The sequence below is a fragment of the Schistocerca cancellata genome, chromosome 2, assembly GCF_023864275.1.
Source record: "Schistocerca cancellata isolate TAMUIC-IGC-003103 chromosome 2, iqSchCanc2.1, whole genome shotgun sequence".
Lineage (NCBI taxonomy): Eukaryota > Metazoa > Arthropoda > Insecta > Orthoptera > Acrididae > Schistocerca > Schistocerca cancellata.
The window spans coordinates 60,685,349-60,701,693 of NC_064627.1; the positions used below are offsets into that span (position 1 = coordinate 60,685,349).

At 44.7% G+C, this 16,345-nt stretch overlaps 1 protein-coding gene across 3 annotated transcripts in view; it reads left to right on the forward strand.

The window, feature by feature from the left end:
* The window catches only part of LOC126161334 (trichohyalin), a 447,594-nt gene that overhangs the window by 186,407 nt on the left and 244,842 nt on the right, over positions 1 to 16,345 (forward strand). For all 3 annotated transcript variants that reach the window (XM_049917093.1, XM_049917095.1, XM_049917094.1), the window contains exon 3: positions 2,205 to 2,321. In XM_049917093.1, the coding sequence (XP_049773050.1) occupies positions 2,205 to 2,321 (117 nt within the window). The remainder of the gene's footprint in view (positions 1 to 2,204; positions 2,322 to 16,345) is intronic.

A 16,345-nucleotide genomic window follows, 5' to 3' on the forward strand; every position in this document is an offset into this window, starting at 1 on the left:
GCACGACACAAAGCTTTACGCCTCGCGTGGTCCCGTCAACACCGACACTGAACTGTTGATAACTGAAAACATGTTTGGAAATTCGTGATAAGTTCCTATGGGACCAAAATGCTGAGGTTATCGGTACCTAGGCTTACACACTACAGGGCTATTACAAATGATTGAAACGATTTCATAAATTCACTGTAGCTCCATTCATTGACATATGGTCACGACACACTACAGATACGTAGAAAAACTCATAAAGTTTTGTTAGGCTGAAGCCACACTTCAGGTTTCTGCCGCCAGAGCGCTCGAGAGCGCAGTGAGACAAAATGGCGACAGGAGCCGAGAAAGCGTATGTCGTGCTTGAAATGCACTCACATCAGTCAGTCATAACAGTGCAACGACACTTCAGTACGAAGTTCAACAAAGATCCACCAACTGCTAACTCCATTCGGCGATGGTGTGCGCAGTTTAAAGCTTCTGGATGCCTCTGTAAGGGGAAATCAACGGGTCGGCCTGCAGTGAGCGAAGAAACGGTTGAACGCGTGCGGGCAAGTTTCACGCGTAGCCCGCGGAAGTCGACGAATAAAGCAAGCAGGGAGCTAAGCGTACCACAGCCGACGGTTTGGAAAATCTTACGGAAAAGGCTAAAGCAGAAGCCTTACCGTTTACAATTGCTACAAGCCCTGACACCCGATGACAAAGTCAAACGCTTTGAATTTTCGGCGCGGTTGCAACAGCTCATGGAAGAGGATGCGTTCAGTGCGAAACCTGTTTTCAGTGATGAAGCAACATTTTTTCTTAATGGTGAAGTGAACAGACACAGTGTGCGAATCTGGGCGGTAGAGAATCCTGACGCATTCGTGCAGCAAATTCGCCATTCACCAAAAGTTAACGTGTTTTGTGCAATCTCACGGTTTAAAGTTTATGGCCCCTTTTCCTTCTGCGAAAAAAAACGTTACAGGACACGTGTATCTGGACATGCTGGAAAATTGGCTCATGCCACAACTGGAGACCGACAGCGCCGACTTCATCTTTCAACAGGATGGTGCTCCACCGCACTTCCATCATGATGTTCGGCATTTCTTAAACAGGAGATTGGAAAACCGATGGATCGGTCGTGGTGGAGATCATGATCAGCAATTCATGTCATGGCCTCCACGCTCTCCCGACTTAACCCCATGCGATTTCTTTCTGAGGGGTTATGTGAAAGATTCCGTGTTTAAACCTGCTCTACCAAGAAACGTGCCAGAACTGCGAGCTCGCATCAACGATGCTTTGGAACTCATTGATGGGGACATGCTGCGCCGAGTGTGGGAGGAACTTGATTATCGGCTTGATGTCTGCTGAATCACTAAAGGGGCACATATCGAAAATTTGTGAATGCCTAAAAAACATTTTGCCCGGTCGGACGAGTCTCGTTTCAAATTGTATCGAGTGGATGGACGTGTAGGGGTATGGAGACAACCTCATGAATCGATAGACCCTGCATGTCAGCAGGGGACTGTTCAAGGTGGTGAAGGCTCTATAATGGTGTTAGGCGTGTGCAGTTGGAGTGATATGGGACCCGCGATACGTCTCGATACCAGTCTGACAGGTGACACGTACGTAAGCATCCTGTCTGTTCACCTGCATGCATTGATGTCCAATGTGCATTCCGACGAACATGGGCAATTCCAGCAGGACAACGCGACACCCCACACGTCCAGAATTGCTACAGAGTAATTCCAGGGGCATTCTTCTGAGTTTAAACACTTCCGCTGGCCACCAAACGCTCCAGTCACGAACATTATTGAGCATATCCGGGATGCCTTGCAGCGTGCTGTTCAGAAGAGACCTCCACCCTGTCGTACTCTTACGGGTTTATGGACAACCCTGCAGGATTCATGGTGTCAGTTCCACTCCAGCATTACTTCAGACATTAGTTGACTCCATGTCACGTCGTGTTGCGGCACTTCTGTGTGCTCGTGGCGGCCTTACGCGATATTAGACAGGTGTACCAGTTTCTTTGGCTCCTGAGTGTATGCTAATTTTTTGTCTTGTTTGCCCGTTTGAGTAGACTTTGAATGTAAAATTTGTAGTGTAACGTTTCCGGTGCTGAGATGCTGTACGGACACGTTCTGACAGCCAATAAATTTGAAAAAAAGCTAGATGTAGATGCAGTGTTGTGTAGTTGGCTGGGACACTTGGTGAGGTGTGTCCTCTCGCTTGTGTTGCAGAGACTACAAGGAGCACGGCGGTCGCGGCCGGGAGCAGTCGGACTCGCTGCGCCGCGACGAGGCGACGTCGTCGTCGCCGAGTCTGAGCAGCTGGGCCACCAGCTCGTCGCCTTCACGGTCAGTGTCCGCCGAGGCGTTGATCGACGCGCCCCTCTCTCCGAACGCCTTCAGTAGACTAGTCAGAACCTCCTCGCCTCTCGCCTACAGGTAGACGTTGGCACCTCGTCGCATCCCGTCCCGCACCCGCCGTCGCGACGACCCAGCGTCGCCGACGAATAACCGACCCTCCTAATACACCAGCGCTCACTACAGTCCAGTAACAGCGGCGCATTCCTGCACGTTCTGAGCAGTCAGTTTCTGTCTGGGCAGCACGCGGATTGGCGGTGGTTCTGTAGCTGAGAGTGCACTGCGTTAGGCTCATGAACGCACTAAAGTGCGCGTCATTTATGTTGGCGGCCGAGTTTAGGTTCGTTCTGCGCATCTGACGTCACAAAACACAGTCAGCCAATGAACAGAGAACGACGTTGCCACATCTCGACTGCAGTGCAGAACATGGACGAGTGTCTTCAGTTTTAGAAACGTTCAGTCATAAATAAAGTAATAGAACAAAAGCAATGTCTTGATAGCAGACATTCTTTTATAGAAAGTTTGGAAAAAGCATTCTTTATACGAATTGCTTCATATTCTATTCATTAATTAAACCAAACAAGCAATAAGACTCGTAATTCAGGCGATAGCAGGGAAACGTGTTTGTATCACTCTCACGAACCGCTTTTTCGCAATAAAGAACAGCGGTGATTGTTTATTTCCTATTGTACTTCGACGAAGCGTGAGTAATTCATAGCCATACCAACAGTGTTTGTCAGTATTTTGCGTGACGTGTTATACTGCTCATGGCGTTGTGTAGGTAGACCAGGTGCGTTAGCGTAACTGTTAAAGTGTTGGGCAGCTATGCAAAAGGTTATGAGTTCAAACCTTGTGTGGTGCTTAATATTTTCATTGTTTAAAACCAATATCGAAGTGCCTTACTTCACGAATTATATTCGTTTGAATGCAATTTTTTGAAATTTCTAGTGCTTTGTCTCTTCATTAACCCTTTCGCTGCTGCAGACACGTGCTCGCCGCATTCCGCGCTGTGCACGATTTTGTCATCACTGCACTGCTCGCCTGTACAGACACATGGTGTTCCCACTGCTTTGACAAAAACTATTTGGCTCAAAAATTTGATTTTTACATGTCTTCTTGACTGATACCTTCCCCCCATAAATGACTTAATTTTGTTTCGATGTTCAACGCAGTTATTATGCAGCATTAAATGTAGTAAACCATTGCACGAAATTTTGAAGAGTGCAGGCGAGCAGTACAGTGACAAAATAGCGCACAGCTCGGAATGCAGGGAGCACGTCTTTGTAGCAGCGAAAAGGTTAATGCGGCCGTGGTGGCTTTACTTCATGAACTGCGCGCTCCCTCCTAAACGTAAGCTTGCGAACTATGCTATACTATGGCGCTGCTTCTATTGGCGCGTGAGTCGTGTGCAACTGGCAACGCAGCAATCTCCCGCGTCTGGGCGGGCATGCGCGAGCCGCCAAGATAAAAGAATTGAACTATAGTCAAGAACTTAAGTCACCCTTAGGAGACATCACGCTGATACAGTGGAACCCCGCTTATTTGGCCCTCATTATTCCAGATCATCCGTATCGTGTTTTTTAAAATTATTTTTGATCAGATAGTATAGGTTGCCAATGGCCTTGCCTCGGTGGTCGGACTGGGGTTGAACTCGGATGGATGATCGTCAGGGTCTGTCGAGCACTGTTGGGATATTGACGAACTACTTGATTGAGGTGTAGCGGCTCCGGACACGAAAACTGACAACAGCCGGGGAAGCTGACCACATAACCCTCCATATCCCCATCAAGTGACGCCTATCGGTTGAGGATGACACGGTAGTTGGTTGGCACCGACGGAGAGAGTATTGGTTAAATAAACAAACCTATGTCCATTGCACTTGTGGATTTAGAGAAAGATTTGACAACGTTGACTGAACTAAGCGCTTTGAAATTTTGAAGGAATCAGTGATAAAATGCAAGAAACTGAAAGTTACCCACAACTTATACAGAAACCAGATAAGAGTCGAAGGACAAGAAAGGGAAACAGTACTTACGAAAGGAGAGAGAGACATGACTACAACCTATCGCCGACATTGTTTAGTCTGTAGACTGAGAAATCTGTGAAGCAAACCAACGAAAAACTAATAAGGGACTCAAGGTGCAGGGTGAAGAAATTAAAACTTGAGGACTGCTAGTGGCATTGTAATTCTGTCAGGGACAGCAAAGTATGTAGAAGAGCAGTTAAGCGGAGTGGGTAGTGTATGAAAAAAGATTATAAGCTGAACATGAACAAAAGTAAACCGTGGATAGTGGACCATACTGTACGAAATTTTGAGGGTAACAGGGATAAAATACAGGGAGCGAAAGGTGATTTGCATCTTGTAGTATGGAAACCAGATTGAAAAGGGAATAAGACATGGTTGTAGCCTACCCGCGGTGTTATTCAAATGGTACATTGAGAAAATGGTAAAGAAAACCAGGGAATAGTTTAGAAAGGAAATTAAAGTTCAAGAGGAAGGATTAAAGACTATAAGGTTTGCCGTTGACGTTTTAAACCTTTCAGAGACGGCAAACGACTAGGAAGAGCAGTTGAATGGAGTGGATAGCGCCTTGAAAATAAATTGTAAGATGAATATCAACAAAACTAAAACAAATGCAATGGAATAAAGTCGCATTAAATTAGGTGGTGCTGAGGTAATGAAATGAGACACTAGAAGCGGTATATGTGATTTGCTGTTTGGGCAGCAAACTAAGTGACGATGGGGAAGCAGAGCGGATAAAAAATGCAGAACGGCAACAGCAAGAAAAGCCTTTCTGAAAAAGAGAAATTTGTTAACATCGAGTTTAAAGTTAAATGATAGAAAAAACTTTCAGATGATATTTGTCGTGACAGTAGCCTTGTACCGGAGTGAAATGTGAATTGTAAAGAATTCAGAGAAGTAGGGAATAGAATGTTTTGAGATGTGGTGCTAAAGGACAATGTTAAAGATTAGGGGCGTAGAACCAGTAACTAATGAAGAAGAAAATGAACTGATTAGGGTAAAAAAGGAATTTATGGCATTGTTTGAGTAAAGTAAGGTCTCGATTGATCGGCACAATCGGAAACATCAAGGACGCATGAATTCAGTATTGGAGGGAAGTGTGCGGGATAAAAATAGTAGAAGGAGACCGACGGATGAATAGAGTGACCATCTTCAAAAGGATGTAAGTTGCAGTAGCTATTTGGAGATGAAGAGGTTTGTACAGGATAGACTAGCATGGAGAGCTGCATCAAATCAGTCTTCGGACTGAAGTACACGACAGTATAGGAGGGGCTTTTTAGCTTGCAACCGTTACATGACTGCAGGGTTCGATGTTGATTTCTCCAATCCACACGTCGATGAATTAATATGCTGCTGAAACAAATGTTTTGATGTAAGCGACTGACAGATACCCTCCGTCCTCCTCCAGTCCCATAGTTATGACGTTGGAGGGGATGGAATGTACCGTAATTGTCGGCTGGCACGCCCCTTCACTATCGCTTTCACTGACTTTAAATTACAGCGACCAATGTTCAGTATGCGCTTTCGATCATCAGTGAGAAGGTTCCCAAAGCGGGCATACCAGTCTCTTAGTGTTGTAACCGCGTCGTGCTTTTGTAGCAGGGACATGTGGCCTCTGGTTTCATATCCACAAATTCGCAAAATTTGGGCGACAATGATCCGTACGCGTACAAGATACAGTGAGAATCTACACTCCTGGAAATTGAAATAAGAACACCGTGAATTCGTTGTCCCAGGAAGGGGAAACTTTATTGACATATTCCTGGGGTCAGATACATCACATGATCACACTGACAGAACCACAGGCACATAGACACAGGCAACAGAGCATGCACAATGTTGGCACTAGTACAGTGTATATCCACCTTTCGCAGCAATGCAGGCTGCTATTCTCCCATGGAGACGATCGTAGAGATGCTGGATGTAGTCCTGTGGAACGGCTTGCCATGCCGTTTCCACCTGGCGCCTCAGTTGGACCAGCGTTCGTGCTGGACGTGCAGACCGCGTGAGACGACGCTTCATCCAGTCCCAAACATGCTCAATGGGGGACAGATCCGGAGATCTTGCTGGCCAGGGTAGTTGACTTACACCTTCTAGAGCACGTTGGGTGGCACGGGATACATGCGGACGTGCATTGTCCTGTTGGAACAGCAAGTTCCCTTGCCGGTCTAGGAATGGTAGAACGATGGGTTCGATGACGGTTTGGATGTACCGTGCACTATTCAGTGTCCCCTCGACGATCACCAGTGGTGTACGGCCAGTGTAGGAGATCGCTCCCCACACCATGATGCCGGGTGTTGGCCCTGTGTGCCTCGGTCGTATGCAGTCCTGATTGTGGCGCTCACCTGCACGGCGCCAAACACGCATACGACCATCATTGGCACCAAGGCAGAAGCGACTCTCATCGCTGAAGACGACACGTCTCCATTCGTCCCTCCATTCACGCCTGTCGCGACACCACTGGAGGCGGGCTGCACGATGTTGGGGCGTGAGCGGAAGACGGCCTAACGGTGTGCGGAACCGTAGCCCAGCTTCATGGAGAGGTTGCGAATGGTCCTCGCCGATACCGCAGGAGCAACAGTGTCCCTAATTTGCTGGGAAGTGGCGGTGCGGTCCCCTACGGCACTGCGTAGGATCCTACGGTCTTGGCGTGCATCCGTGCGTCGCTGCGGTCCGGTCCCAGGTCGACGGGCACGTGCACCTTCCGCCGACCACTGGCGACAACATCGATGTACTGTGGAGACCTCACGTCCCACGTGTTGAGCAATTCGGCGGTACGTCCACCCGACCTCCCGCATGCCCACTATACGCCCTCGCTCAAAGTCCGTCAACTGCACATATGGTTCACGTCCACGCTGTCGCGGCATGCTACCAGTGTTAAAGACTGCGATGGAGCTCCGTATGCCACGGCAAACTGGCTGACACTGACGGCGGCGGTGCACAAATGCTGCGCAGCTAGCGCCATTCGACGGCCAACACCGCGGTTCCTGGTGTGTCCGCTGTGCCGTGCGTGTGATCATTGCTTGTACAGCCCTCTCGCAGTGTCCGGAGCAAGTATGGTGGGTCTGACACACCGGTGTCAATGTGTTCTTTTTTCCATTTCCAGGAGTGTATTAATAGCCAGGCAGCACTCAGTTATTAAATAACAATGTAATAATAGCCGCCCTATCCCACAATTTGCTTAGTGAAGATTCCACTACTATACAAATTTTCAAAAAAAAACAAAAAAAAACGCTGCAATTGTTCTACAGAAGTACTTCACTATTTATGAACAAGGCCATATAATGCACAAATGTACATAATCATAATAAAGCTGAAGAACGATTTCTTTTACCAGTTCAGAGTAAGCATGTCTACATACATTTGTAATGACCATCCCGTGCTGCTAGAAGATGTATACTTGCTCAGAGAGAGAACTGCTGCCCATCTGTAACGGTTCTGTGTTCATTTTTTTTTCTCATGACTTGTGTTCGTGTTGAATCTGTGGTTTGTTGTGGCACTGTCTTTCATTTCTTGCACCTGGAAGTGTTTGTCACCGAGAGAATTCACGCACATGCTTTTGCTAATAATAGCAAATGCTACTCATGTGTTATAAATGTTTTTATTACATACTGTCTTGTGTAAATATTTAACTATGTTAAATACCACTGTTTTATCTGACGTGTACAGATTGGATGTAATTAAAATAACGGTGTGGAAGCATTCCTTCAGGGCACTGGCTGAAAATCCAACGCACTGAAAATAATCTGCTAGATAATGATTGATGTCAGCGCTTTCTGATCGCCGAGGGTTACACTGATGTGTGTGTGCGTGTATGCTAATGCTAAGTTTTAACACTCTAATTTGTGCCCATGTCTACATGCGTGGTGTCTGTGTGTGTGCGTGTGGAAGAGTAAAGAGAGACAGAGAATGTGTGGGGCGGATGATGCAAGTTGTCTTGCCTATCTTAAGGCTCCTGAAATACACTCTTAAGACAGAAAACCGAAGCACCATGAAAGAATTATCCGAATGGGGCGGAAATCGGAATATGTGATGTAAATGTTCAGACAAATAAATAACTACAGTTTCAGAAAAATGGATTGTTTATTCAAGAGAAAGAGTTTGACAATTTGGGTACGTCAGTAATGCCACCTATGGCTCTTATGCAAGCAGTTATTCGGCTCGCCACTGATTGATAGAACCGTTGGATATCCTCCTGACGAATATCGTGCCAATTTCCGTGAAGGGATTGTAATGCATACACGAGTACATCGTATATAAAATTAGATACGTCTGTTATTTTACAGTTGATGACTTACACGAGCTGGGGTGATATTCGTCATAGGAACAGGGGAAGCAATAATTTTATCGGTCTGTTGCTCACGTTATTAACGCCGCATGTGTACAATTACACGGCTGTTTTTAAGTTTCTATAGATATACAAACTTGGTTTACATCCGTAAAAGATTCTTCTTCATGACGCAGTTGCTTAGCAAACCACGCAAAACGCAAAATTTCGCCAGGTATTGGTGATGTACGAGTGGAATGGAATGTAGTTTGACGCAGTCTTCTCCGAGGTAAAAATGAATCTAACGGAGTCCTGTGTGCTTTAATTACAACAGCTTCTTGAAATGTCAAGTGGAGACCCCCTTGGACGCTGTAAATACGATCCTTTCATGGAAATTTATTTGCAATCTCAAATTTTCCTTTGGCTTTCCTTTCTATGCCTCTTACGAAAATATTAATAAATACAAACAGGTTGTTTCCGCAAGAGCTTGCAAAAATGTAACAGGACATAGAGGATGCTCCACTGAACAATTTGAGGTAGGGAACTTCGAGTCGGAGAAGCCAGCTTAACAAGATAATAGAAATAAATTCACAGTACTGTCTACTTTTTTATTTACATTAGTTACAGTTAACTGTTGACACCGGCCCCGGATCGAATCCGCCCGGCGGATTAACGACGATGGCTGGTGTGCCGGCCATCCTGGGTGTGGTTTTTAGGCGGTTATCCACATCCTACTAGGTGATTACCGGGCTGGTCCCCACACCCCGCCTCAGTTACACGACTCGCAGACATTTGAAACGCATTGACACTATATCACGATTTACACTAGACGCAGACAGCTGGGGTACACTAATTCCGTCCCGGCGTGTATGGGGTGGCGGCAGAAAGGGCACCCGGCCACCCCTTACAAATAACCATGCCAAATCCGTACTTAACCCTGCCGACCCTGCGCACGATGCGGGATAAAGACAGTAGCAAAAGAAAGAAAAGAAAGACAGTTAACCGTTATAATACCATCTCTGACACAATGAACGTACCATTTGTACCGTATCTTACAAAATATGCTGAAACTGACGGCCACCAACCTCCACGCAAGCATGGTATCGGCGAGCAAGAGTCTGTCGCACGCTGACAAATATCCCTGGTGTGTTTCGAATCACAACATAGGCAGCTACAAATCTGGCAACTAATTCCATGTCCGCATCCACTGGGGTCTCATACACAAGTCACTTTAGATATCACCGTAGGGTAGGGTGTCCATTCGTCCCGTTTTTCCCGGGACAGTCCCGTTTTTTACCAAAATGTCCCTCTGTCCCGAAAGTTTTTATGGGGACGTTCAAATGTCTCGTTTTTTTTTGATTCCACTTGGTTAGAGTATTTTACGCTACTGGTTGTTTGACTTGCTATTAACTGCTCAATTATTTACGCTAGGGAGCGTGTGATGACTTTCAGCATACCCCAAGCATGTACCGAACTGTCAACAATCGCAAGTAATTTTAAACGCACTTTAGGTTACGAATAACAACGAAGATTCTTCTCTTCTAAATCGATCCACTGAATCCGTCCTTTCGGTCCAAAGATACTCTACATCACTAATACTTGCTCTCTGGCTTTCATCACCTCACTGTTAATGTTTTGCGCTGTGCAATCACTGTTTCATTATGCCAAAACGAAAGTGTAATTTTAACAGCAATATAAAAAGCAAGTTTCCTTTTATCACTGGTAGTGGAGAAACTGTAGAATGTACGTTGTGCAGATCAAAATTTGCTATTGATCATGGTGTAAGGTCTGACATTGTGAATCACATTAAGACTAAGAAACATCGCATGAGTGATCAAACGAAAAGAGCAAACAAATGTGTGAGTGACTACTATGTAAACTTAAAATCAGTAGCAGAAATGGATAGGCAGTTGGCAGCGCAAGAAGCTACGTTTGCATACGACAGTGCAATGCATAACCATAGCTTTAAGTCAATGGACTGTACAACAGCAGTTGTTAAAAACTTTTAATCCTAAATTCACATGTGGATACACAAAATGTTTTTGCACCGTATGCAGCTCAGCAGATTTTAAATGAACTGAAAAGTGCTCGATTCATTTCTGTAATGATTGATATATCGAATCATCTGGAATTGAAGTTGGTTCCTCTCCTTATCAGGTATTTTCACCCTGAAAATGGCGTCACATTGAAAGTGCTCGAATTGCTTAATTTAGCTGGAGAAACTTCATATTTACTTCAGAATTATGTACTGGAGGTTTTAAAGAAATATGATCTTGAGGGAAAGGTGATTGTAGTTCCTGCAGACAACACTAACACCAATTTTGGTGGCAAGCAGAGGAAGGAAAAAAAAACAATTTGTTCTATAAACTGCAACAGATTACAGTGAATAATATAGTTGGTGTTGGCTGTCCAGCACATGTGGTGCACAATTCCTTACAAACTGGCCAGATTGCCTACCCATCTACTGCCAATTAATTGTAAACAAAATCTACTAGCATTTCCACATATGCACAGTAAGGGTTGAATCTCTGAACTAATTCTGTAAGTTTACTGAAATTGTATACAAAACTGTACTTGGGCACAGCAAGACAAGGTGGCTATCTCTGCTACCAGCATTGGAAAGAATTGTAGATGTTTCTTGCTTTGAAATCATATTTCATTTCCCTTGATAAGTGTCCTGTTATCCTCAAACAATTCTTTGATAACCTTGTGTCTATTGTTCTTCTACATTTTCTTGCTAGCCAGCTAAAACCTTTCTCCACAACAATTAAATGTATTGAGAAACAAGAAATCACAATAGTGGAAGCTTATCAAGAAATAATCAAATAATTGGGCAAATTGCAATGTAGAAAATCTGAAAGATTTCCCACATCCTTTGTACACGAGACTCTAAGAAAGCTGGAAGAAGAGGGTGAAGTTACTGTAGAACAATTTCATATTTATGCTGACATCTTCTGTGACTCTTGCATTGAGTATATTAAAGATTTGTGTTTACCATTTCTCACGCCTTTTAAAGCATTTGACTGGGTTAATACTGAAAAGGAGCAGCTACAGTAAAGGATATTCAGGACTGTTGTGTTTTTGTTAAAAGTATTGTACCAAATTTTCCTGTTGATGAAGACGAACTGTTTGATGAATTTTCATGTGCACAGAACTTCATAAAAAGTGAAGAAGGAGACAAAGAAAGTGTTAGTGCAACGTGGTGTAAAATATTTGCTTATTTCAAAAGTAAAAACATTAACATGAAAAACATGATTCATTTGGTAGAGTTTTGTCCGGCAATGCCTGGGTCAAATGCTGCTGTGGAACGTGTATTTTCGTTAGTGAACTCTTTGTGGTCAGATGAAAAAACCAGAATGAAAGTTGAAACAGTGAGGGCCTTGCTCATTGTCAAAACACACTTTAATGGTGTATCGTGTACTGACTTTTATGATACAATTTCAAATGAATATGCACTTCTTGATAAAGTACATAAAAGTGAAAAGTACGGTGATAGTGTGGCAGAATACTTGTAAAAAGTTATTTGGGGTCATCTGAGTGCACGTTTTAAAGGTAAACTTGTATGTGTATTAAATTAGTCTATACAATATTTATGTCCCGTTTTTTTTCTTCGTTGTCCCAGGTTTCTGTCTAATTTATTTTAAATGTCCCCTTTTTCAATGAAAATTAAATGGACACCCTACCATAGGGAATAATGAAGGTGACTCAGGTCAGGCGATATCGCAGGCCATGGAATAGGACCTCGCCTTCAAATCCAACGATCAGGAAATATTTCCTTGTAATCAGGCTCGTCCTCCTCGTTTCCTTACATGAAATAAAGAATGTTCATGTAAATAAACAGCAAAGTACACGTAAACTTGTACGCATGTTAGTTTTAAGTAAGCTGGAAAACAATAATGCTATAAAATGCGGTAGACTAGACAGTTAAGCTGTCTTCTCCGACTCCAGATTCCTTACCTCGAATTGTTCAGTGGAGCATTCTCGATGTCCAGTTACGTTTTTGCACGCTCTTACGAAAACATCGTGTATATTGAGCAATGTCTTGGTTTATTTGCAGTGTAACATAAATATTGGATATAAAAAAAAAGTTTCCGCATATGTACTCGACTCCATGGCTCTCGGATTACCTACCTATAATCTTCCCGCTGCGCCAATTACTGTCTGGAAATTACGATAACCTTAATGTCGCATGCCTCGCCTGACCCACGCCAAAAAAAAGCTGTTTTTCTATCTGAACCCTTGGCCATCTGAAGCTCCCACTGGTGTCGCTTTCATTTCTGACCAAGCCTGGCATATATCATAAATGTCGACCAGTAGGCGCACTCGCGTTGTTAAAGAGTCGTAATATCTCAAACCACCAGAGCAGCATTATTATCAATGAATAACAATGTCAACAGGCCACGATCTTGCTGCTGTCAAATTCCGACAGGTAGCTGGTCTCCTTATTACCTAACACGATCTCCTCACAATCAACCAACATTCGTATGCGCATTCTGAATGAGAAACATGCTGTGAAATCTTTCATTATATGTAGAAAGAAGGCACTGCACGTTCGCACTGAAATGCTAATCGTTTGCATATCGAAGCATTTGGAGCACTTCACGTCAGATTGACGTTTGTTGCAGGTCACTTTCATGGTGGTAAAATTTTAGTGATGAGCATTGTGGTGCAGTAATTTGCAGCTGTGAATCCAGCCGCAAGTAGTAAAGGAGGTCACAGAACGTTAAGCGAAAGTACTGCAATTGACGATGCCATTAGGAATGTCACAAGCTAATGCGTTCGTCGTTCTGGTGTTGACTGGCGGGGTTGCACCTGTAGTGACGACATATTGCGCAAGACGCTCATGCAAAAGCGTACCCACTGGCTGCGCTTGCCAGATGCACTTTGGAGGCCGCTCTAATTTCTCACAGACGTGTGTATCTCTTGCGCAACGTAAACGACCTGCAGGAGTCTGCGGTAAACTATTCCTCGGTATTTAATTCATTGTGCACTGTCTGATCAAAAGTATCCGGACACCTGTTATTGGGTATTAATATGGAGTGTTTCCACCCTTCATGGCGGATTGAATTCTGCTGGGGACAGTTTCAGTGAGGTAATCCGAGAGCCTGTAGAGGAAAGCAGCCCAGTCTTCCTCAAGAGCCGAATCAGAGAAGGTAGTGATGTTAGGGATGTCTCGAGCGAAGGCGGCGTTAACACATTCCAAAGGTGGTCCATTAGGTTTGGGACACGACTGTGAGCTGGCCAGTCCATTACAGGAATGTTATTGTCCACAAACCAGTGCCTAGCAGGTGCTGCTTTGTGACTGGTTGTACTATCATGCTGATACAAACATTAGTCAGGAATATACTAGGGTTTGTCAAAGCGGGGGTTGCGACCAGTGTCTAGTGATGGGAACAACCGAATTAAAACAATCGATTCAGTCGGTTATTCGAAAACAGTCACCTTATTCGGTTATGGTTTTTCATATTTGTTGGATTATTCATTCTATCTTTTGCGCGAAAGCAGCCAGTGGTAGCAACCAAATGAAAACAATCGATTTAGTGGGTTGCTGTAGTATGCATCTGTTGGACTATTGCCGGCCGGGTTGGCCGAACGATTCTAGGCGCTACAGTCTGGAACCGCGCTACTGCTACGGTCGCAGGTTCAAATCCTGCCTCGGGCATGGATGTGTGTGATGTCCTTAGGTTAGTTAGGTTTAAGTAGTTCTAAGTTCTAGGGGACTGATGACCTCAGAAGGTAAGTTCCACAGTCTCACAGAGCTCAGAGACTTTTTTTTTTTTTTTTTGTTTTTTTTGTTTCATTCGAGCTAAACCATTCTGTGAGTGGAACAGAATGAAAACATGCGCAACAATTCGATGTGGTTTGGCGCATTGATGAATTAGCCAATCATGCGTTTCTAGTGAAATAAGTTTGCAGTTTTCTGTCAGCTGGAAATTTGGAAATTTGTGGTAAGGTCTTATGGGACCAAACTACTAAGGTCATCGGTCCCTAAGCTTACGCACTACTTAATCTAACTTAGACTAACTTACGCTAAGGACAACACACACACCTATCCCCTCCAGACTAACTTACGCTAAGGACAACATACACACTCATGCCCGAGGGAGGACTCGAACCTCCGACGGGGAGAGCCGCCCGGACCGTGACAAGACGCCTGAGACCGCGCGGCTACCCCGCGTGGCTGTGAGTTGGACCAAGTGTTTGTTCTTTCTATTGAAATAACCCCTTAGTGTTTTAGTTGAGTAACCTATCCAGTCATTCTTCTGAGTGGAACCAGAGCAGTGTTGTTTAACTGGGATACACATATAAAGCGTACGCGAAAGTTAAATTGCCTTATGACTGATCAGCCAGAATGCAGGGTGATTCAAAAAGAATACCACAACTTCAGGAATTTAAAACTCTGCAACGACAAAAGGCAGAGCTAAGCACTATCTGTCGGCGAATTAAGGGAGCTATAAAGTTTCATTTAGTTGTACATTTGTTCGCTTGAGGCGCTGTTGACTAGGCGTCAGCGTCAGTTGATGCTAAGATGGCGACCGCTCAACAGAAAGCTTTTTGTGTTATTGAGTACGGCAGAAGTGATTCGACGACAGTTGTTCAGCGTGCATTTCGAACGAAGTATGGTGTTAAACCTCCTGATAGGTGGTGTATTAAACGTTGGTATAAACAGTTTACAGAGAATGGGTGTTTGTGCAAAGGGAAAAGTTCTGGACGGCCGAGAACGAGTGATGAAAATGTAGCACGCATCCAGCAAGCATTTGTTCGCAGCCCAGGAAAATCGACTCGCAGAGCTAGCAGAGAGCTGCAAATTCCACAATCAACTGTATGGAGAGTCCTACGAAAAAGGTTAGTAATGAAACCTGAACGTCAACTACGCGAGGCGATGGATCGGCCGCCAGGCAGCCCGTGACAGAGCACTTCATCACTGGCCTCCAAGAAGCCCTGATCTTAGCCCCTGCGATTTTTTCTTATGGGGGTATGTTAAGGATATGGTGTTTCGGCCACCTCTCCCAGCCACCATTGATGATTTGAAACGAGAAATAACAGCAGCTATCCAAACTGTTACGCCTGATGTGCTACAGAGAGTGTGGAACGAGTTGGAGTATCGGGTTGATATTGCTCGAGTGTCTGGAGGGGGCCATATTGAACATCTCTGAACTTGTTTTTGAGTAAAAAAAAACACCTTTTTAAATACTCTTTGTAATGATGTATTACAGAAGGTTGTATTATGTTTCTTTCATTAAATACACATTTTTAAAGTTGTGGTATTCTTTTTGAATCACCCTGTATTATGACCACCGACCTACTATCGATATAAACTTGTCCAGGCGATAGCAGCGTCACCTGGCGAGGAATGGCTGCTAGTCAGACACACGCACAGCACATGTAGTATCAGTGAGCGTGCTGTCCGTGTGTGGAATGGGGAAGGATCGCAATCTGTCTGAGTTTGACCGAGGGAAGAGAGTGACAGTCCGGAGGCTCGGAGCGAGCATTTCGGAAACTGCACGACTTGTCGAGTATTCGACGAGTGCTGTGTTGAATGTCTTCAGCACGCGATGAAACCACGTCCAGTCGTCGTGTGTTGGGCGGCCACCCCTCATTACGGATGTCGGAGTCGTAGGCTGGGCAGACTGGTGAACGGGACAGGCGGCGAACTGTGTCGGAGTTAACATCAGACGAACTGTGTCCGAACTAACATCAGACGAACGCTGGGCAGAGTACAAA